This window comes from Chiloscyllium punctatum, chromosome 12, assembly GCF_047496795.1.
Source record: "Chiloscyllium punctatum isolate Juve2018m chromosome 12, sChiPun1.3, whole genome shotgun sequence".
NCBI lineage: Eukaryota > Metazoa > Chordata > Chondrichthyes > Orectolobiformes > Hemiscylliidae > Chiloscyllium > Chiloscyllium punctatum.
In genome coordinates this window covers 29,163,510-29,185,969 of record NC_092750.1, presented here as the reverse complement: position 1 = coordinate 29,185,969, position 22,460 = coordinate 29,163,510, and the positions used below count along the sequence as shown (strand labels likewise).

Sequence of the window (22,460 nt, the reverse complement as noted above, 5' to 3'; positions counted from 1 at the left end):
TTTGAGTCTCTGACAAGCTTTCGTGTGGGTGGAGAAATGTATATCAAATCGTAGGAAAAGGCGGGTAGTTCTTGTGTGGAGTCGTATTTTGCAGATATATTAAAGAGGGTAGGAATCAGAGTTGGGGGGAGGTTATTTGCAGCGTGGTGGTGGAGGGCCGGGTACGTAGTTTGGTTCAGGAGGCGCTGGACAATCGTTCGGCTTTGTCCCTATTTTTCAAAATCTCCATATGCGTCCCACGCTTTACAGCTGCTCAGTGAAACTTGTGTGTCAGCGGCAGTGTGCCCAGTATCAGAATAACCCCGGCGGGTTAGATACACATGGTTACATTGTATCCCTGAAACTGCAACATGTCCGCTCGGCTTCTCACTTCTCTATGAGTACAGCCTTTCTTACACTGGGCCCTCAGGTTGTGAAATTAATAATTTGTTTGATTATAAAACCCGAGTCTTGTATCAAGCTTAAATTCGAATTTTAACTCAATGCGACGACTATCTTTTTGACGTATTTGCCCTTATCTTTTTGAACGGTGACGAAGCAGAATATGGGTATCTACTTTAACAACTGGATTTTTATTCTGGCAAACTGTATAAGTTTTTATTCCGAAGCCTCAAAACTGAACATTCCCAAAGTGTTGCTCCCCTATGCAAGAAGCACAACGGTCAACTTTACACTAGAAGCAGCGGAAGGATGTTATAAATGGTAAGCGTGATCAAGCAATAATCAATTTTATTAAAATCTGTTCGCGCTCTCTTCTTGCCCATTTTCCGTAATGAGTACATTAAATAGTTGCTGGCTGAATTGTCTTTCAGTGCAGTCGCTTCCATTGAATGCACGTGTAGTGGGTGCTTCACTTAAAGATTGTACGACATTTCTTAACTACACGCCCCATTAATATCAATTGATCTGCCGGCTTCTGTTTTACTGAGTGGATCGTGGTAAATATGTATCGGTTACCCAGTAGGCCTGTCTATGTTTTCTGCTCAATATGTATGAGAGCGTGTAAATGTTCCAGTTTTGACCTTTACGTGGAATTGGCGCCTAACGTTTGACTGACAGTGGGTACACAGTTTACTGTTATAGTTCCAAAACCTACTGAGCGCCCCCTTTTTAAAGCAAGCTCTTGCCACTATGTTCCTTGAAAATTAGGCCAATTTGAGCAGATTATAGGGGTTTCATGATTTTTGCTTTAATCCGTTCATGCTACGCGAAAACACGACCCCTTAACAAATCTGGAGCCTCTTCTCTCAACCTACTTCCCGTTCTGAAGAAACATTGTTATTGCCTGCGGGTCAGTTGAAAAAATTTAATAACTTTCCTTATGAAGTGGTATTAAGAATGGTAATCCTAAAGTGGATCAGTGGGGGAATGACTTGATCTCACTGTCAGAATAAGTATGATCGTCTGAATAGCCTGTTATTATGTTCCTAAGAAAGGGAAACACGGTGTTCTTAAATTTGATCGTTGGTTTTATGTTGTAAGTGTAAGTAAAATATATCGTGGGCCAATATGTTAAAGGCTTATCCTTCTGACTGATATAAGTACTAATTGCTTTTATTTGTGAGTCACTGTAAGTGCAGCACAAATCCATTTGTGCATCAGTTACAAAGTTGAATGACACTTCCTATAAGAAGCAGGAAGCTTGGGCCCAGGTAACACATTTTTATTCTTCAGTTAAGTATATGTGCAAAACTTGCATCTCACACTCCTGATTCTGGCCTGAAATGGTACTGTAAGTACATTAAAGAACGTGTAAGTAAGCTGTCCTTGTGGAGAAGGGGACCACAGTCAGAATTTGACTTTTGGCACTCAATTGGAAAACATGTTATGATCGTTGAAGTAGAAATATTTTGAGGTACTGGAAAGCAGACTTGAAGAAAGTAATGGAAAGAGTACTGAGGGATAGGATTTATGAGTATCTGGAAAGACACTGCTTGATTAGGGACAGTCAGCACGGATTTGTGAAGGGTAGGTCTTGCCTTACAAGTCTTTATTGAATTCTTTGAGGAGGTGACCGAGCAGTGGATGTAGTGTACATGGATTTTAGTAAGACATTTGATAAGGTTCCCCATGGTAGGCTTATGCGGAAAGTCAGGAGGCAGGGGATAGAGGGAAATTTGGCCAGTTGGATAGAAAACTGGCTAACCGGTCGAAATCAGAGAGTGGTGGTAGAGGGTAAATATTCAGCCTGGAGCCCAGTTACAAGTGGAGTTCCGCAGGGATCAGTTCTGGGTCCTCTGCTGTTTGTAATTTTTATTAATGACTTGGAAGAGGGAGTCGAAGGGTGGGTCAGTAAATTTGCAGATGATATGAAGATTGGTGGAGTTGTGGATAGTGAGGAGGGCTGTTGTCGGCTGCAAAGAGACTTAGATATGATGCAGAGCTGGGCTGAGGAGTGGCAGATAGAGTTCAACCCTGTCAAGTGTGAGGTTGTCCATTTTGGAAGGACAAATAAGAATGCGGAATACAGGGTTAACGGTAGGGTTCTTAGTAAGGTGGAGGAGCAGAGGGATCTTGGGGTCTATGTTCATAGATCTTTGAAAGTTGACACTCAGGTGGGTAGAGCTTGTAAGAAGGGCCTATGGTGTATTAGCGTTCATTAGCAGAGGGATTGAATTCAAGAGTCGAGATGTGATGTTGCAGCTGTACAGGACCTTGGTTAGGGCACATTTGGAGTACTGTGTGCAGTTCTAGTCGCCTTACTTTAGGAAAGATGTGGAAACTTTGGAGACGGTGCAGAGAAGATTTACCAGGATGTTGCCTGGAATGGAGAATAGGTTGTACGAGGATAGGTTGAGAGTGCTAGGCCTTTTCTCATTGGAACGGCGAAGGATGAGGGGTGACTTGATAGAGGTTTGTAAGATGATCAGGGGAATAGAGTAGACAGTCAGAAACTTTTTCCCCGGGTACAACAGAGTGTTACAAGGGGACATAAATTTAAGGTGAAGGGTGGAAGGTATGGGGGGATGTCAGGTTCTTTACCCAGAGAGTGGTGGGGGCATGGAATGCGCTGCCTGTGGGAGTGGCAGAGTCAGAATCATTGGCGACCTTTAAGCGGCAGTTGGATAGGTACATGGATGGGTGCTTAAGCTAGGACAAATGTTCGGCACAACATCGTGGGCTGAAGGGCCTGTTCTGTGCTGTATTGTTCTATGTTCTATAGTCAACATCACATGGAAAATAGAGCAAGAATCAACCTGTTGAGCTTGTCCCTTGTTTGATATAGTGATGGCTGGTTTACTTGAACTTCACTGGCTTGTGTTATTTCCCCAATTCTTATTTTCTGTTATACCAAAGAATCTATTATTTACTCTATTTATATACTTAGAGCACGAACAGCTTCCTGGAATGTAGAATTCCAAAAATCAACTGTCTTATGAGTAAATAATGTTATTCTTGGGCTTAAACATTTATCCCTGTATTCTGAGATTGTAATCTTTTATTTCTGGGATTATGAACCCTGGTCCTAGATTCGTGTCATCGGAAACATTCAGCATCTGTCCTGACAAAAACCAATAAGAATTTTGTCTTTTGTATCCAAAGAGTAATAACATGAAAGTTTTTTTATTTTGAAATAATAGTATTGCAATATGAATTCGTTTAAATTCCAATTTGTAACCTGTTATGTGTTTCCAGTGTGTTCTGCAGTTATAGAGTCACAGTCATACAGCATGGAAACAGACCCTTCAGTTCAACTTGTCCACACTGACCACATATCCTAAATTGATCTAGTCCCATTTGTCAGCATTTAGCCCATATCCCTCTAAATCCTTCCTATTCATAGACCCATCTAATGCCTTTTGAATGTTATAATTATATCCACCTCCACCATCACCTCTGGCAGCTCATTCCATACACACAACACCCTCCTGTGTGCAGATGTTGTTGCTCAGATCCTTTTTGAACTTTCTCCTCACCCCTTAAACATATGCCATCTAGCTTTAGTCTCCACTACCCTGGGAAAAAGCCCTTGGCTATCCATGCCCTTCATGATTTTATAAACGTCTACAAGGTCGCCCCTCAGCCTCTATCACTTCAGAGGAAAAAAAAACAGCTTATTCAGTCTCTCCCTGTTGCTCAAGCCTTTCTATCCTGGCAACATCCATGTAAATGTTTTCTGAACCCATTCAAGTTTAACACCATCTTTCCTATAGCAAGGAAACAAGAACTAAATCTGAAACAAAGTCAGAAATTGCTGGAGAAACTCAACAGATTTGGCAGCATCTGTGGTGAGAAGTGTTTTCTTCCACAGATGTAGCCAGATGTTCTGTAGTTATATCTTTTTGTGTATATATAGGATTGTAGGGAGCCAACATAAATTTGAAAGCAATAGCAGATATCTTTATGTAGAAATTACTGGATTTCTCAAATTCTCCTCTTCATATTTTCACATGTTTATGCATATTTTTAATAAAAACATCATGATCTCACCTGATTTGATTCCTGGACAAGTCAGATCCAAGGCTGAAATTACCTTGATTGGTCATATTTTGTTTCCAGTTTACTTGATGAGACTTCTGTTTGTGAAATATGACGCACAAAGCTGCAGGTTTGGTTTTAACAATAAAACAGAAGATTATTGTGTAAAAGAAATGAAGGTAAAATAGAATGGAGCAAGCTATTTATATCCAACACAATCTGACAGATCTATCCTAATGTCATTAAACACCAGAGAAAATTCTTTCCTTTCACACTTATGGTTTTGAATTAACTGTTTCTGTCAATTTTTTTGTCTTCAGAGTTTGACAGTCTTTTCCTTGAGTATTCACATGTCTGAGCTTTCTCAAATTTTAGTTTAAAACTGAATCCTCCTGGTCTGGAACTTTTGAAATTGAAATCCTTACATTGAGGTAGTCCATTTCCTAACTTTTCTGAAACAACTGTTTTTTCTAAGAGAAACAATTTCATGCATCTAACTTCTATGAGGATTCTACAAACTGAACAGACAAGAGCTTCTCAAGCTACAGGTTTCTCACCTAAAGCAAGTTCATGCTCTTCAATGTTTAGACTGTCTGCTTGTAAAACTCTTCCAATGCAAACAAATATCACCTTTAAAAAGAAATGGCTCCAAAATACTAACAAGTTAATAATTAAACTCCTTGTCCACAAGTCAAAACATTCATGCCACTAGTTCAAAATACAAACTGTAAAATAAATTAAAATATGTATAAATCTCATCTTGACTCACAAGCTGAACACAGAATGAAGGCATATGGAAAGTGACAGTTCAGTTGATTAGAAAAGAATGGTTTTGGGAAAAGGGCACCAGGAGTTTCTTAAACTAGTCTTTTGGATGTGTGAAGCAAGATTTATTGATTTAAGAAAAGGTTGAAAGTTTCAGTTGTATGGATGGGTTTGCAAAGTTGGACTGTTCTGGGGGGGAGAAGAAAGAAAGTAGGTTGAGAGAAGATTTGAAAGAGATGTTGTGGATACAGACAAGTAGATGGCAACAAATTGTTCTATTGAGAGAGGTGTCAAGAACTAGATGGCGCTGATTTAAGATGATGGGGAAAGAATCGGAGGAGTGACAGGAGAGGAAAAAAAACCTTTTGTGTACAGTGATTGGCAAGGACCTTGAGTTGACTATTGAAAAGTATGGTGGTGGGACATTCTAAAGGGAATGAACAATTAACCGAAGAGGAAAATGTTTGTGAACAGCCCCACAAAAGCTTTTAGGAGTGGGGTTAATTGAGTTCCTCTTGTGTAGAGCTGGTATGGACATGGTGAATCATCTGCCCCCCCCCCCCCCCCCCCCCACCACCACCACCACCACTACCAGCTGTAACTGTTATAGGATTTTGATGCTTTTCACTCCAAGTCCGTATGTATGTGAGAGCTATTAGTTTGTCCTTATTTTCCCATAATTCGATACAAATTGAGTTACAGGATTTTCAGAATTTTGTTTAATTTATTGTCATATGTACTAAGATACAGCAGAAAGTATTGGATTGCATTCTAACCAGACCAGTCACACTTTGTATAAGTACGCCAGGGTAATTAAACAGAATGTAGCTACAGAGAAGGTGCAACGAAAGATCAAATGAAGATGAAAAGAAGCGATCTAATTTGTCAGAGATTCTGATGATTATCACATCGAACCTGAATATGTACATTCAGATAATCAGAGCTGTATCATAATTTCACATTTAAACGTAGGTCAAATTTTTTACAACTGAGTGATTTTCTTTTAACACAATTAATCTGGATATCTTCTATGGTTATTTTAATTAAGTCCCTGTTTGCTGAGACCAGTAATGGATGTCAGTGTTGTTGAGAACTAATTGCATGCTCACAATTCATGGGGGAGGACATTTTCAGACAAATTGTTTGTAGAAAAATGATCTATGTTGCTTACTAACAATTTAATGAGATTACTGTAGTAAATAGTAATGCCTGAAGCCCATGGCTGCTTTCCAAATAATATCTGATATGGCACATTCAAATTTACTACATTCTCTACTAATTCGGTTTTTGTTTTGCACGAAAATGTTAATGTAGTGTTCTCAGTATTTTTCATAAAATAAAACACTGTCATTCATGATTATATTGAAGTGTGCCAACTGTTTTTTAAGAGTACATTAGAGTTTAAGGAAATGAAGTTAGGGACAGTACCAGTGCTGAGAGACATTAAATTAATTCCCAGCAATAAGGCAGTAAAAGGACAAGGAAAACAATGTTCATCTACTGAACCATGGCAGAATATAAAATGAAGGAGTGGGAGTTAAAATGTGAATTATAGAAGGAGCTGGACTTCTTTTTTGAGTTGGCTGGTGGGGTGTTAATTAATTTGGAAGAATAGGAAGCATGAAGTCATGTTGGGGGCAGGGGTGTTAAGGTTTTCGGCGGGCTTTTTTTTTGGGAGGCAGGAAATAAGGACGTTGGTTTTAAATGTTGTGATTATCGTCACGACAAAGGCAGATGTTGCAGTTATGGTTGAGAAGGATGAAATATTGGATTGGTGTAAACATAGAGTAAATACTGAGAGATTTAGCATCTTTGAATATATAAATAAATCAACAGACCCAAATAGGATGGATTCTATTCTTTTAAGCAAGGTAGGAAATTTCAAGAAAATTCTGAACATCATGTTACAAAACACTGGCCATGAGCATTATGCTGGAGAATTAATAACATTGTTGAAAAAGGAATGAAGGGATAGGCCAAGTCATTAAAGACTTGGCAAATTCAGAAAAAAAATCACATTATGTACAGGTTGATGACAGGGTCTTTTGATGTAAAATGTGTACAGTCCCTGTTGGTATATAGTACATGATATTGACATCTTCAAATGTGAAGAATATTTTACTTGCTGCAGCAGTATTTGGATCAATAATTTTACAGTACATGGGTCAGTAAGTATTATTATTATTATTATTATTATTATTATTATATTTAAATTTTTATTTTGGTTACAATAAATATAGAATCATACATTCCTTACAGTACAGATGGAGGCCATTTTCCCCATTTGTCTTCACCAACCCTCCAAAGGGTGTAAGTTAGCTGTGTAGCTCATTTGTGAGGAAGAAAGCTGTAGGTTGTAGTAAGATTGAGTGCCATCGTTATTTGGAGAAGTCATGGAATTGTCAAGGAGAGCAAGCATGGCAACTGGTGAGATATCAAGGAGGGATAAAAAGTGGCATGATGGTTCAGCGGTTAGCTCTGCTGCCTCATAGCACCAAGGACCCTGGTTCGATTGTAGCCTCTGGTGACCACTTGTGTGGGCTTTGCATGTTCTCCCTGTGTTGTGTGGGTTTTCTCCAGCTATTCTGGTTTCCTCCCACAGTTGAAGGATGTGCAGGTTAGGTGAATTGGCTATAATAAGTTCCACATATTGTCCAGGGATGTGCCGGATAGATGGGTTAGCCTTGGGAAATACATGGTTATGGGGATAGAGTGGGGGCAGTGGTCTGGATGGGATTTTCTCTTTTGGTGGGTCAGCGTGGACTTGATGGGCCAAATGGCCTACTTCCATACTGTAGGGATTCTATGGTTGATGAGGGCAGAGTGGTGGACGTGATCTCTATGGACTTCAGTAAGGTGTTTTAACAAGGTTTCTCACAGTAGTCTGGTTAGCAAGGTTAGATCACACTGAATAGAGGGAGCAATAGCTATTTGGTTACAGAACTGGCTCAATGTTACAAGATGGATGGTGATGTTGGAGGTCTTTTCAGACTGGAGGTCTGTGACTAGTGGTGTGCCACAAGGATTGGTGCTGGGTCAATATCTATGTAAATGATTTGGATGTGAACATAGGAAGTATCGGTAGTAAGTTTGCAGATGACACCAAAATTGGATGTATAGTGGACAGCAAAGAAGGTTCTATCAAAGTATCGCTTGATCTTGATCAGATGAGCCAATGGGCCGAGGAGTGGCAGATGGAGTTTAATTTAGGTAAATGAGGTTTTGTATTTTGGAAAGGCAAATTAGGGTAAGGCTTCTACGTTTAGTGGTAAGGTTCTGAGGAGTGTTGCTGAACAAAGAGACCTTGGAGTGCAGGTTCAAAGTTCCTTGAGAGTGGAGTCGCAGGTAGGTAAGATAGTGAAGAAGGCTTTTGGTATGCATGGCTTTATTGGTCAGTACATTGAATATACGAGTTGGGAGGTTATGTGGCTGTACAGGACATTGGTTTGGCCACTATTGGAATATTGTGTGCAATTCTGGCCTACCTGCTGTAGGAAGAATATTATGAAACTTGAAAAGGTTCAGAAAAGATTTGCAAGGATGTTACCAGGGTTGCAAGGTTTGAGCTATAGAGAGAGGCTAAATAGACTGGGGCTATCTTTCCTGGAGCATTGGAGGCTGAGGGGTGACCTTATAGAGGTTTATAAAATCATGAAGGTAAATATACAAGTTCTTTTCCTTGAGGTGGGGGAATCCAAAGCTGGAGGTCATAGATTTAAGGTGAGAAGAAAGATTTAAGAGACCTGAGGGGTAACATTTTTATGCAGACGGTGGTGCATGTATGGAAAGAGCTGCCAGAAGATGTGGTGAAGGCTGGTACAATTACAGCATTTAAAAGTCATCTGGATGATATAGAAATAGAGGATTTAGTGGGATTTGGGCCAAATGCTGGCAAATGGGATAATTTTGTTTAGGATATCTGGTCAACACAGATGATTTGGACTGAAGGGTCTGTTTCTGTGCTATATGTTTCTATGACTAAGTGTAGAGAAGTGGAGGGACCTTAATGTTCAAAGGTACTTGATAATCCACTTTGCCTCCCCTTGAGTATTGGTCTAGTGTATTATTGCTGGACTGCTAATCCAGGGAGAAAATGAGGACTGCAGATGCTGGAGATCAGAGCTGAAAATGTGTTGCTGGAAAAGCACAGCAGGTCAGGCAGCATCCAAGGAACAGGAGAATCGACATTTCTGGCATAAGCCCTTCTTCAGGAATGAGGAAAGTGTGTCCAGCAGGCGAAGATAAAAGGTAGGGAGGAGGGACTTGGGGGAGGGGTGTTGGAAATGCGATAGGTGGAAGGAGGTCAAGGTGAGGGTGATAGGCCGGAGTGGGGTGGGGGCGGAGAGGTCAGGAAGAAGATTGCAGGTTAGGAAGGCGGTGCTGAGTTCGAGGGATTTGACTGAGACAAGGTGGGGGGAGGGGAAATGAGGAAACTGGAGAAATCTGAGTTCATCCCTTGTGGTTGGAGGGTTCCTAGGCAGAACGTTTCAGAGAACACCTCTGGGACACCTGGACCAACCAACCCAACCACCTCGTAGCTCAACACTTCAACTCCCCCTCCCACTCCACCAAGGACATGCAGATGCTTGGACTCCTCCATCGCCAGACCATAGCGACACGACGGTTGGAGGAAGAGCGCCTCATCCTCCGCCTAGGAACCCTCCAACCACAAGGGATGAACCCCGATTTCTCCAGTTTCCTCATTTCCCCTCCCCCCACCTTGTCTCAGTCAAATACCTCGAACTCAGCACCACCTTCCTAACCTGCAATCTTCTTCCTGACCTCTCCGCCCCCACCCCACTCCGGCCTATCACCCTCACCTTGACCTCCTTCCACCTATCGCATTTCCAACGCCCCTCCCCCAAGTCCCTCCTCCCTACCTTTTATCTTAGCCTGCTGGATACACTTTCCTCATTCCTGAAGAAGGGCTTATGCCCGAAACGTCGATTCTCCTGCTCCGTGGATGCTGCTTGACCTGCTGTACTTTTCTAGCAACACATTTTCAGCTGCTAATCCAGGGACCCAAGTAGTAATCTAGGGAACAGGTTTGAATCCTGTCATGACAGATGCTGGAATTAGAATTCAATACAAATCAGGAATTGAAAGTCTAATGACGACGAGGAATCCATTGTTGATTGTCTGGAAAAATTCATCTGGTTCACTAATGTCCTTTTACGGAAGGAAACCAGCATCCTTGCGTGCTCTGGCCTACATGTGACTCCAGCCCCATAGCCATGTGGGTGACTCTTAACTGCCCTCAGGGCAATCAGGTGGGCAACATTTGCAGGTCTAGCCAGTGAATATATTTTTAAAAGAGATAGTCTGGTAGATGATTTTGAAAGTATAAGGATATGTTACTGAATCACAGACTACAAGAATAGTGAAATTATGCTATGTTAAACACCTGTTAAACAGAAACTAGAGTTTTGTGTTTCTGGTCATAGTTCGAGGAAGGATGTAGTTATGCAAGAGAGGATACAGAAAAGATTTGAGGGAAGTTGCTGGAAGTGGTGGAAGTTGCTTCAGCTATGAGGAACATTTGGACAGTCTCGAATTTGTTCTCTTTGAACAAATGAGACGGAGGAAATATTTAAGTGAGAAACATAGAATTGAGAGCCTAGATTTTCTTGGATAGGATTGACCTATTTCGCTTGGAAAATAAATCAAAGATCAGAGGGCATAAATTTGAATTACTGTACAATCATGTTAATTTGAAATGCAGGGGGAAGGTTTGTATTGAGTGGAGTTTCAAGATGGTTGAGAATGATTCTGTATATCCTGTTTATACATACAAACTCCCACTTGTGGGAAAAAAAGTTAAAAATCAGTAAAATGTTTTTTAAAAATCACTTTCAATATGTGATGGATGGAATGCAGACTGGGGTGTCTGCTTTGCTGAGTCTGTGCTCAAGGAGGACCCCGTCCTTCCCATAGCCAGTTATTTTAAGACCGCATCGTGGTTGCATGCCCACATGTCTGTCCTCTGCATACTGCAGTGTTCCAGTGAATCACAGCGCAAACTGGGAGGACAACATCTCATCTTTAGACTATGCGTTTTACAGCTTTCTGGACTTCCAACACCTTCGTAATGTGAACTAACTCCCATTTCTTTCCTTTCTTTTGGCTTAAAAATCACACAACATCTGGTTATAGTCCAACAGGTTTATTTGGAGGCACTACTTACGAAGTGCTGTTCCTTCATCAGGTGATTGTGAAGCAGGACCATAAGACACAGAATTTATACCAAAAGATTACTGTCATGCCACTGAAATGATATATTGAACAAACCTAGATTAAGTTTTTCGTTTTTTAGAATGACTTTGCTAGTTTCTGTTCTTTAATATGTTAATTCCAAATCTTCCTTCTTTTTAGCTTGTCGTGTCCTCCCCTCCTCCCCATCCTTGTAGGACTGTCTGTCCTTTCAAGTCTGGCAGGAGACACACCATTGTTCTGCCATTCTCACAATTCGATCAACAATCAAAATATTTTCTCCATCAGCACCCTCTGCCCACTGCCCCCTTCCAGAAAAAAACTATAGCATAAATGCTGTCCCCTCCACACTTCAGTTCTGATGAAGAGTCATCTAGGATCTTGAACATACTGAATGGAAAAAAAAAGAGTATTTTTATTGATCTGTTCAGAGTTGCTATCATGGACTCTGGGGCAGGTGAGAATTGGATCCGGGCCTCCCGATCCTAGGATAGGGACATTAGCAATTCACAACAAGCGGGTGCTAGCTGAAATGGTGTTGGAGGCAGATTCAGTTGAAGCATCCAAGAGGGCATTTGACGCTTAACTAAATAGAAACAAAGTGCGGGATTAGGGGTAGAGGCAGGCAATTGGCACCAAGTTAAAATGTTCAGAGCTGGTGTAGACCCAATCGGCAGAATAGTCTCGTTCTACACTGTACTGATTCTGTAAATAGACAAAACTGAAATTTGTAAGTGATAGTTTCGGTAGTTATTCATCTCTAACATAGTTATAACACACTGTGCAATTCAAAAGTGCTTCCTTGCTGTTTATAAAAAGATTGATTCCTGAGCTCATGAAAATGTAAGTGCAGCTTTTATTAGATAAAGATATTAAAGTTTTTGGCAGCTATTTTGTATGCTGCATGATTATTTTAATTATTAAAGCACAGGACTTATAGTCAGTTACTCTGACTGCAAACACTCATTTAGATTTTGCAATGCTGTCTGATCCTCATGAAAATGTTTGTGCAAAAAGTACCTTTGACTGCAAGTGCATCAGGTCCTTGGGTAGATTGTCTTATTGTCCAAATTTTCAAATAACTAACCAAGCACATGCTGGTGGCTATTAGAAGCGCCTTGCCTGCCAGGTGTGCTGGATCCTTATAGTCTTCCTGCCTCTGTATTTTGACCTCTGGACAATTGTGGTGAGGAACAGCTCTGATCAGACTGTTATGGCTGTGCACAAGAAGTTACTGGGAGACAATCACCTCTGTGCAAGAAATTCATTGGTCTGCCCAAACACATTGCACTTCAGTACAAAAAGCTGTCCTGTCTTGTACACTGACACATTCTAAGGTGCAATACTATACTCTGAGGAATGCACTAAAGGTTATGACACTCACTGCAAAAGCTCAGTAAAGGAAGGCTGTTGTCTAAAATACACTTGACAAATTAGAATGAGGGGATGGAATGTCTCCTTTTTTAAAAAGAGATACCCTACAGATCGTATACACCGAGAATGCTTGACATGAAATGCAAACAGATGTTATGAATATTCCCTGCAGTGGCAAGTATAATGCAACACCTCATGCACTGGTTGATAAGAAAATATTCATATTGCTCTTTTTCTAATGCCATTTTTGAACAGTAATATACTTTTTATGTAAAGAATATTTTTGAAGAAAAAATAGTTCCTCAAACTGGCAAGCCAAGGGAAGTGGAAACAAGTGATATTGAGACCATTGTTCAATATTTGCATAAATGATCTGTACCTGGGAATTCGATTTGCCAATTTCAGAAATTGTATGACTGCATCAAATTTGATAGTGTTGTTAACATGGGGATGTGGAGCAAACTAGAGGAAGATTTTGAATTTACAGAAAGGATATATAATTGGTGAATGAGCTTTGATATGGATTAATATGAAGTGATATGTTTTACTGAGAAGAATGAGGAAATGATATGTGGGGATACAATGTACAAATTAGTACAAATGTTGCAGATTAACTAGGATGTTATTTTCAAAAGCAAAATAGAATTGTAAAGCAGAGAACTTGCATTGAAGTGTAAAATAACTGTCAAAAGTTCGGGCCGCCATTTTAGAATAAAGATATAGATGAGGCATTGGTGAAGTTGTAAACAAACAAAAAAATCATGAGTTAGCAACAAATCAGAAAAATGTATAGGATAAAATTGAATAGGCTGGGCCTATCCAGAGAGTAGGAGCCCACAACTGAAATTGAATGGAGTGTTGTAGGTATTTTAAGATTTCTATTGGCGGGGGTGTAGTGGAGATAAATTTAAGACATCTTTAAATGAAATGGGAAAAACTGAAGAAACATTATGCAGAAAGTGATTAGAATGAACTTTTTGCAACAAGAACCAATTGTCAAATTTGTATATTTGAGAGCAAATCAGAAATAAATGTGACAGAAGGGATTAGAAGATATTTTGATGGGATTAGATAAAGAGTAAGAAGAGGTTGTGTGTCTAGCATAAAACACCTTTTGTGCCGCTTGGCCTGTTTCTGTGCTTTAAATGCATTGTAATCGCATACAAAATTGGAACTTTAAGATTCACTCTTAACCTTTCAAACTGGATGGAAGTAATCTTATTTGTTTAAGATTAAACCTTTTTATTATGGCACAATTTGTCAGGCCCCAGGTTTTTGTGATGGGATGAAATATTCCAAAATCTCAATAGCAAACAAAGCAAGACATCATTACGGATATGGTAAAGAGAAGACGAAAGGTCTGTTATGAGGAAGGGTCACCGGACCCGAAATGTTAACTTTGATTTCTCTTCACATGCTGCCAGACCTGCTGAGCTTTTCCAGCAACTTCTGTTTTTGCTTCTGATTTACAGCATCCACGGTTCTTTTGGTTTTTATTTGGAAGACTAAATGTATTGTTTTAACAATGACGTGGGCTATTATTAAAACTTCTCCCCTTGTGGTGAAAGAATGATTCAGGAGTTTATGGAAGAATTTGTACTGTTTAACCATACAGCTGTTGATATGTTTGCTTTCTGATTGCACTTCATATTAATCACAAACCTTGACTTCAATTTTTTTTAAAATTGCCTTCAGTGCCACTTTCCAATTGGGCAGTGTATCATATGCTTTCAAAAGGGGAATATGTCTCCACAATATTGTTATGAATGCTTCTACCACTCGAAAGCTTTGGGTGTGAAAAGTTTTGACTAATCAGAAAAAGAATTCCATCAGAGTGAATTATATAGCTTCTCCTTCCTCTTCCAAGCAAAGTAAGTTACTTTACCTTGCTGATTTGATTGTTGATGAAGTTGAATATGAAATTTATGCAATTTCATAACCTGACAGTTATATAGCAAATTGGTGCTGCTGTCTACATTCTGTTTTCAGTTTAATTACAGTATCAAGGGGAAGATATGAATGTTTCTCCTTTTTTTGCCCAGGTGGTCAACAAGGCCAGAGGTTGCAAGTATTGAACCAATAAATCCAAATGATCGACAGTGTTCACAGAGCGCAGTTGTTTTGGCACATGCATCTCAACCAGCACGTCTCACCAGTATTATCTTTGCCGAAGAAATAGGTATGATATTTCTGCTCAAATGCCAGAGTTCTGAATGCTAAAATCTATTGTGCAATAACGTTATACTTTTGTTTTTAATCTCTTTGTCATTGTGTAAGCTTAGTCTAAAATTCTATGCCGAATAATAAGATTTGAAAATGTTCTGTATTTCCAGCTCAATGTATGACACGAACAAATTTTATGATAGGGATTGTACTGAAGTTTTAAATATTTGATTAGCCATTACAATTTCTTGTCCAGCAGATGTATGTGTTACACCTCATTTCAAGCAGTGTAAGATTTCTATGTAATTCAACAAGGTTTGGCTTGGACCTGTCACATTTGTGTGTTTTAACTTCTCTCTGCTTGATTTTGAAAGTACAGTTGACAATTTAAAATTTGTTCAACTTTTTACTGGCGTGAACCAATGCTGCTTGAACCTTACAACACGAGGTTTTTATTTATATTCTTCACACATTTGGTGTTTTAATTGCTTGATATTGTATTTTAAGTTGTACCTTTTAATAACTTGTAACTTGAATTCATTGTAATTTGCAACTTGCCATCTTCCTACACATGAAGAACTTTGCTGTGATTGTTTCAGGCTCAACTGAACAGCATCCTCAGTTCTTTTATTTTCTTTGGTGCGTGAAGATCCTCATTCACTGCGAGTGGTTTTTCTACCTCCAGTAGATGAGAAACTGGGGATATACAACTGATCTGAATGTTACAGATGAGAAATGATCGAATCATGACAAGCACTTAAAAAGAGACAAAACATTTCCCCTAATAAGCTTCTAAATGTCAAAAAAAAAGACTGGGGAAGAGGCTCGCTGTTCCATGTAAAAGCTATCTAAACATATCTGTTTTTTAAAATAGGCAGCGTTTTTAAATTGTTTCCAGTTCAAAGACCCTTCATGGATGTAATGACGAGTCTAGTGATTGTTAGTATTTGTGAAGTATTGATTTTTAAAATTTACTTGTCCTTGATTCCTCTTGTGTCTAAATTTCCAATTTTTCTCCTCTAATAGCAATTGGGCGAGTATTACGGTGTGATGCAATCGTTGATGTCATCAGCGAGATTGAAATTGTGTCTACAACTCGTGAACTTTACTTGGAAGATTCTCCACTAAAATTGAGAATTCGAGCTTTGGATGCAGAAGGTACATAATTTCATAAGCAACCAGCACTGAAATTTTGAACAGATATAAATTCTAGAGTAGGGTTCATGTAGTACAATAGTAATGTCCTTAATGTTATATTTTTGGCAAAGTGCTGGAAAAGTTCAGAAGCCTGTTTCTCTCTCTACATATGCTGCCTGATCTGCTGAGTTTCCACAGCACTTTTTCTATTTTGTTAATCTCCAGTATTTGCAGTAATTTGCTTTCAGTTAAACTTTCATGGGGACTTTCAGAGCAGTGAATTTTCAAAAGTGAACACATTGCTGCATCTTGTAAAAGCAGAAAACATGACTACTGCAATAGTCGGGAAAAATGTCACTTTCAAAACTTATCAGTTTGTACTCCATGAAAATGTGTTACTACAACCATTGTAGAGGGCTTCAGGAGTGGGTATAAATGGTCTTTACAAAATCTAAATTCCAAATACTTCAAAAATGTTTGCTTTGTGAATTTTATCTACTTGTGTTTGCATATATAAGCACTGGCTTTCACTTGCATGTGGGTGAACAAATAGTTCAGTAGCTGAATCAAGAAAAAAAATTGATCAATGTCCCTGGTCTTCATACAGTGAAGCTATTTTTTTTTTTAACCCATGTACAATTCTTGTCTTCCATCCAATGGCCTTTCAGTGTGTGAGACAACTTGTGGATTATTAGGGATAGACCACAAATGATGGTATTGCTGCATGGCCAACTATAAACATTCAAAAACAGAAATTGCTGGAAAAACTCTTTCTCTCCACAGATACTGCCAGACTTGCTGAATTAATGCTTTGGGTCCAGTGACCCTTCAGACCAGATTGTAACTGGGAAAAGCTTGGTATAGAGAAGGGGGCGGGAAAAGAGTAAATGATAGATGGAGATAGAGAGCCCAGATGGAGAGGAAAAACAGTAGATAGACAAAAGAAATGGGTAAAAGATCAGCCTGGGAGAATCAATAGCTGCAAATGTGGACTATTAATGGCTGACAATGGGTTACTTGTGGGAACAATCCATGTGGTGACCAGTCCTGATCTGTGGGGTTGGAGTAAGGAGATGGGTGAAGGTGTTCAGACCCTATAATTGTTGAACTCAATATGGAATTCAGAATGTTGCTGAATTCCTAAGCGGAAGATGAGGTGTTCTTTTAGTCTGTACTGAACTACGCTAGAACAATGTAGCAAGCCCAAGTCAGACTTGTTGGTCAGGGAACACACTAAGTTGAAGTAGCAGGCAACCGGAAGGTTGGGGTGACTTTTGCAGACAGAATATAGGTATTCTGCAAAGCATTCAACCAGACTGCATTTCATCTCTCCAGTTCAGAGGAGACCACTCAATCACTCAGAATACTTAGAATCTGTGCCTGTTGTCTGCAACCAACCAAATATCAGGAGCAAGAAAATTAAAAGGCTGCAAAAATTGCTTTGAAAGATTGCACTACCACTGTGTGGCGATCCACCTTTCTCCCAGAAAAACATTGTAGAAGTTGAGTGAAGATAACCTGAATGAACAAGCGGTTGCAGCATGACCGAAAATGGAAATGACCAGAGTATTCACACCTGGTAAATATAATAGGTATAGGAACAGTACCCATCCTCTCTTTTTTTTTTTACAAATAAATCTTCAAGTTCCCCTCCATCCTGATTTAGAAATATATTGACATGCCTTCTCTGTCGCTGGTTAACATCCTGCAATTCCCTCTCTAATGGCATTGTGGGTCAACCCACAGCAGATGGACTGCAGCAATTCAAGAAGGCAGCTCACCACCATCTTCTCAAGGGCAAATTAGGGACAGGCAATAAATGCTGGCCAGCCAGCGATGCCCACATCCCACAAAATGAATAACTCAAAAAAAAAAAAAAAAAATCTATCTTTGCACAACTCAAAGACTAATCCTTATGGTTGCATGGCTCTGTTTTTGTGGTCCAGTTACCATACATCACTATCCCCTACTTGAGCTAGTGTCCCTGTTCGCTTCTCCTTGCCCTATCTCTGCATTTCTTCTGATTCATCAAAATCCAATTAAAAGCCCATGCTGTTATTTATGTTCACTCTAAAATTTGCTGCTGTAGTTTAGTCATGGTGTTTCTCCTGAAGTTCATCTTTCTTAATTCACAATATGATTAGTCTAGTTTTGCCAGTTGCAGATTAAACTGTTGAGAAGCCTCAACATCACCCAGTTCAAAGCAACCTGCTTGATTCACACCCTATCCACACCAGTTTGAGTATTCAGTCCCTTCACACTACACACAGTAGCAACAATGCTTACTATTACAAGATGCTCTGCAGCAACACAGCATGGCTCCTTTGCACCTTCAAAATGTGTGGCCTCTACCACCAATAAATTTGAAAGCACCAGATATATGGGAACATCACCTGTAATTTCCCCTCCAAGCCACAGAGCATTTTGACCTGGAACTGTGCTGCTGTACATTCACTGCTGCTGTGTCAAAATCTTGGCATTCCCCTTCATCAACATTGTAGGTATACCTGCCCAGCAACAGAGAAGCAAAAGGAGGCCAATTGGACCATTATATCTCCATGGATTGTGCCATTTCAAGAAAGCAGCTTATCACTACTTCCATAAAGGAAATTGAGGATTGGTAATAAATGCTGGCCTTGACAGTGCTCCTCACATCACCTGAATGAATAAAGTCTTGATTGCCATCAAGATTTAAAGAGAAATAAGTTGATTCCCAAAAAAGACATTAGACTACAATGTGTAGCATTGTGAAAATCATGTTTGATTTCAAACATATCAGTTGAATGATTTTATGTAATTGCTAGGAAATTGTAGCAATATAATTTGAGACTCACTGGTGTTTTAGCAATGGTGTATTCCAGCCTTTTTATTTCTCCCCCACCTGATATTCCATGAACTCGTGTCCCAAAGCTCCAGCCCTAGCCTCTGGATTGTTGGCTTAATGACATTTTCACTGCCACCGTGACTCGTATTACAAATACGAGAAAGTACTTGTACTGTATAAGAAGCTTATCAATGGAGAAACGCCTGAATTTACAGTTGAAATTGCTGATATGAAGTTCACTGTATTTAAATGTCATCTTGTAGATTTGTATTTGAATTGCACTTGTGTAAAGGTAAGCATTTCCCAACCCAAAGCAAACTGATCTTTTATTGATTCCTGCGAAGAGTGAAATTTAGGCAAAAAGGATTTGCTGAAATGAAGTAAACCAGAGGTCTGTCAGTTCTTTAAACAGGTGATCTATTTAGAGACTCTAAGATATGCTTTTTTAAAAAATCTTACTGCCTTTTAGTGCATTATTAAAACAACTTTTTTGTGTCCATGGAGACTTCATCAAAGCATACATTTAACAAATTAGGCAGCGGGAAATGACAAACAAAAGATTCCCTTCTTGCTCATTGCTTGTGCAACCCTGTGATCTAGCACTTTTGTTTCCTTCACATATAATTTTACTTGGAGCTATTTGCTCCTGCTGCTATGGGGTTTCTTCCTCTTCCCTCTTCTCTCTTCTCTTTAATAATCACACTTGAGTCAGTTATAGTGGCTACATTCCTGTGGCCCTGATTTGAGTTGAGAAAACTCCCAAAAATTAGTCATGAGAGAGATTTGGTTTATTGCCACACTGGGAAGTGAATGTACCAAATGAGGCAAAGTCCTACTTCAAGGCAATCAACTCGAGGAGGGCCACTTTGAAATTGCATTTTTGGGGCACAAGTTTCCAGTGTAGCTGGATTCTGAGTTATGAAGGCACAGCAAGAATTTAAGAGCAACAGTGGTGATAAAGTCTGTTAAGACAATTGCTTCAATAAACTGGGAGGGAAGAGGATAATGTGAAGAGTACTTATGAGAAATGGTGAAAAGCAGGGTGAGATGATCTTGCTAAATAGTAGAGCAAGCTCAAGGGGCCAACTGGCCTATTTTCTTTTCATATTCAATATCTGTTTGAATAACTTGAAATCTTGCTATGCATGTTGATCACCCATTCAGTCATTTTTTTGTAGTACAGTGCGGTGCAATATCAATCTATAATTGTTTGAAAATTTGAAATCCGTTTGCATGAAAGCATTTAGCCAGTAGACATCTAGTCATGCTAATTATGTATTTTTGGATTGTAGAGTCATTGCAATTGTTCTAATTGCATTTTGTAATTGTGTTCTACCAATATTTCATTCGTGCACAAAAGATTGAAACTTTTGCCAATACTTTAGGGATTGCTTTCTTTACAAATCTTTCTAATGAAGGTGTGCATGTTTTAAAGATGTACGATTTCAGATGTGGAGAAGTCCTGGCCAATGTGGGAATGTTGCACAGTGGGAAAATCAGCTCAGTTCACTGAATATTTCAGCTTTGAAAAAAAAGAGATACCCTGTATTGACTGACATAATATGCCCTATACTGCTAACTAGCAAAGTTACACTGTATTTTGCAAATTGACTCACATTCTTGGCAAGCACTGCACCTCAAGTCATTAAAAGTATTTCTCACACAAGATGTTTTGTTCAATTTAGGAAACCTAAAGTTCTTTGATACTGGCTTTCATTTGGGCTTTCTGTCTCGATCTTCTGAAATGATTACAAATACAATCACCTAGTGACTGTTGCAAATTAATTTGTGCTGCTAACACTTTGCTTATGCTGTCTTTCTATCTCTTTCACAGGCAATACATTCAGCACATTGGCCGGATTAGTGTTTGAATGGAATATAGTGAAAGATACAGAAGCTGCTGGATATGCAGACTCCCACAATGCATTGCGGTAGGTATATGGCTTTAAAAATAAAGAAAAGGCGCAGAAATAGACCATTCAGCCCATCAACCGTGTTCCGACATTCAACATTACCAATGCTGATCCCTTATCTCAACAGCATATTCGTACTTTATTCCCATATTCCTTGAAACTTTCAGCCTTCAGAAATGTATCTATTTCTTAAAGTATATTTATTGACTTCACCTCCACAAACTTCTATGATAAAGAATTCAACAGGTTCATCACCTTTTGAGTGAAGAAATTTCTTCTCATCAGACTGAAATGGCCTACCATCTATTCTGAAACTGTGACCCATTGTTTTGGCCTCCCCAGCCAGAGAAAACATCATCCTTGCATCCAGTCTGTCTAATCCTGTTACAATGTTATACGTTCAATGAGACTCCCCCTCATTCTTAACGAGTAAATTAAACCCCAGTCAATCCAATTCCTCGTGTATGACAAACTTGCCATTCTAGGGCCACCTTTCATGTTAATTTCCTTTCAGGCAAAGAAACACCGTCTCCAATGCATACGGTTAGATCTTAACTATTAACTGCTGCATGTGCACTGCCTGTCTGTTAATGAAGTTGGCGAAAGTGAAGACTGCAGATGCTGGAGATTAGAGTCAAGAGTGAGGTGCAGGAAAAGTACAGCAGGTCAGGCAGCATCCGAGGAGAAGGAAAATTGGTGTTTTGGGCAAAAGCCCTTCATCCTGATTTATAACAAATTGAAATAAAGTATTTACTTCCAATAACCAGTTTTCAAATATAACTCTTATCCTAAGGAGTCTTGACCTTTCTCAGAGGGTCATGAGTCTTAGGAACTCTTCCTGATAACACAGTAGAAGCAGAACATTTTGTGAGCTTGGGGTGAAATGTTATCAGGGATGTGCTGGATTGTGGATTTTACGTTACATTTAGATCTTGCTAAATAGTAAAGCGAGCTCAAGGGGCCAAATGGCCTATTCTCTTTTCATATTCAATATCTGTTTGCAATACTTGAAATCTTGCTATGCATGTTGATCGCCCATTGTCACATCAAGTAACCCCTTCCCATGGGAGAAAACAAGATGTAGGATAGTCTGTTCCTAAGTTGGTTCCTCACTTTAAATTTTTAAAAAAATCTTCTACTTCCAGGAATTTAACCGCTGTGGTATTTTTGCTAATATAGTTTGCTCAGTCTAATATAGTTTAAAAGCACTCTTGATTACTGTAGCCTCCTTGTTGTATGCATCTCGAATTGCCTGTTTAATGCCATTCCCTACCTTGACACAGCTATTCAAAGGTCTGTTGACCGCTTGAACTAATATTTCTGTTCCCTCTTTGCTTTGTACCCTTACCAAGATTGATTCAGTTCTATATTTTCAGTGCCAATATTTTTTCTCACTATTGCACTGATTTAAGCTTTCACTAACAACAGTGCCCAACCTCCTTTCGCATTTTGCTGTTCTTCCTAAAGATTGGATACCCTTAGAAGTCCAGTTAATATCTTTGATCATCCATTTAGTTATTTGCTGTGCTAAATCATCTGTTAAATTACAAATGTTCCATCCAATTAGATATAATAGCTTTTAACCTACCTTTTTGACATTTTTGCATTTCTCTTTTTGTACTCCAGCCCCTTTTTCCTCTGCCTTTTTGACTTTT

General features: G+C 39.3%; 1 protein-coding gene across 1 annotated transcript in view; it reads left to right on the top strand.

Moving 5' to 3' along the window:
• Nucleotides 1–22,460, top strand: part of nup210 (nucleoporin 210) — a 112,543-nt gene continuing 90,083 nt past the window's right edge. The window contains exons 1-4 of the mRNA XM_072582222.1: nucleotides 1–702; nucleotides 14,811–14,947; nucleotides 15,958–16,089; nucleotides 20,727–20,823. Coding sequence (XP_072438323.1) covers nucleotides 545–702; nucleotides 14,811–14,947; nucleotides 15,958–16,089; nucleotides 20,727–20,823 — 524 coding nt within the window. The 5' untranslated portion in view covers nucleotides 1–544. The remainder of the gene's footprint in view (nucleotides 703–14,810; nucleotides 14,948–15,957; nucleotides 16,090–20,726; nucleotides 20,824–22,460) is intronic.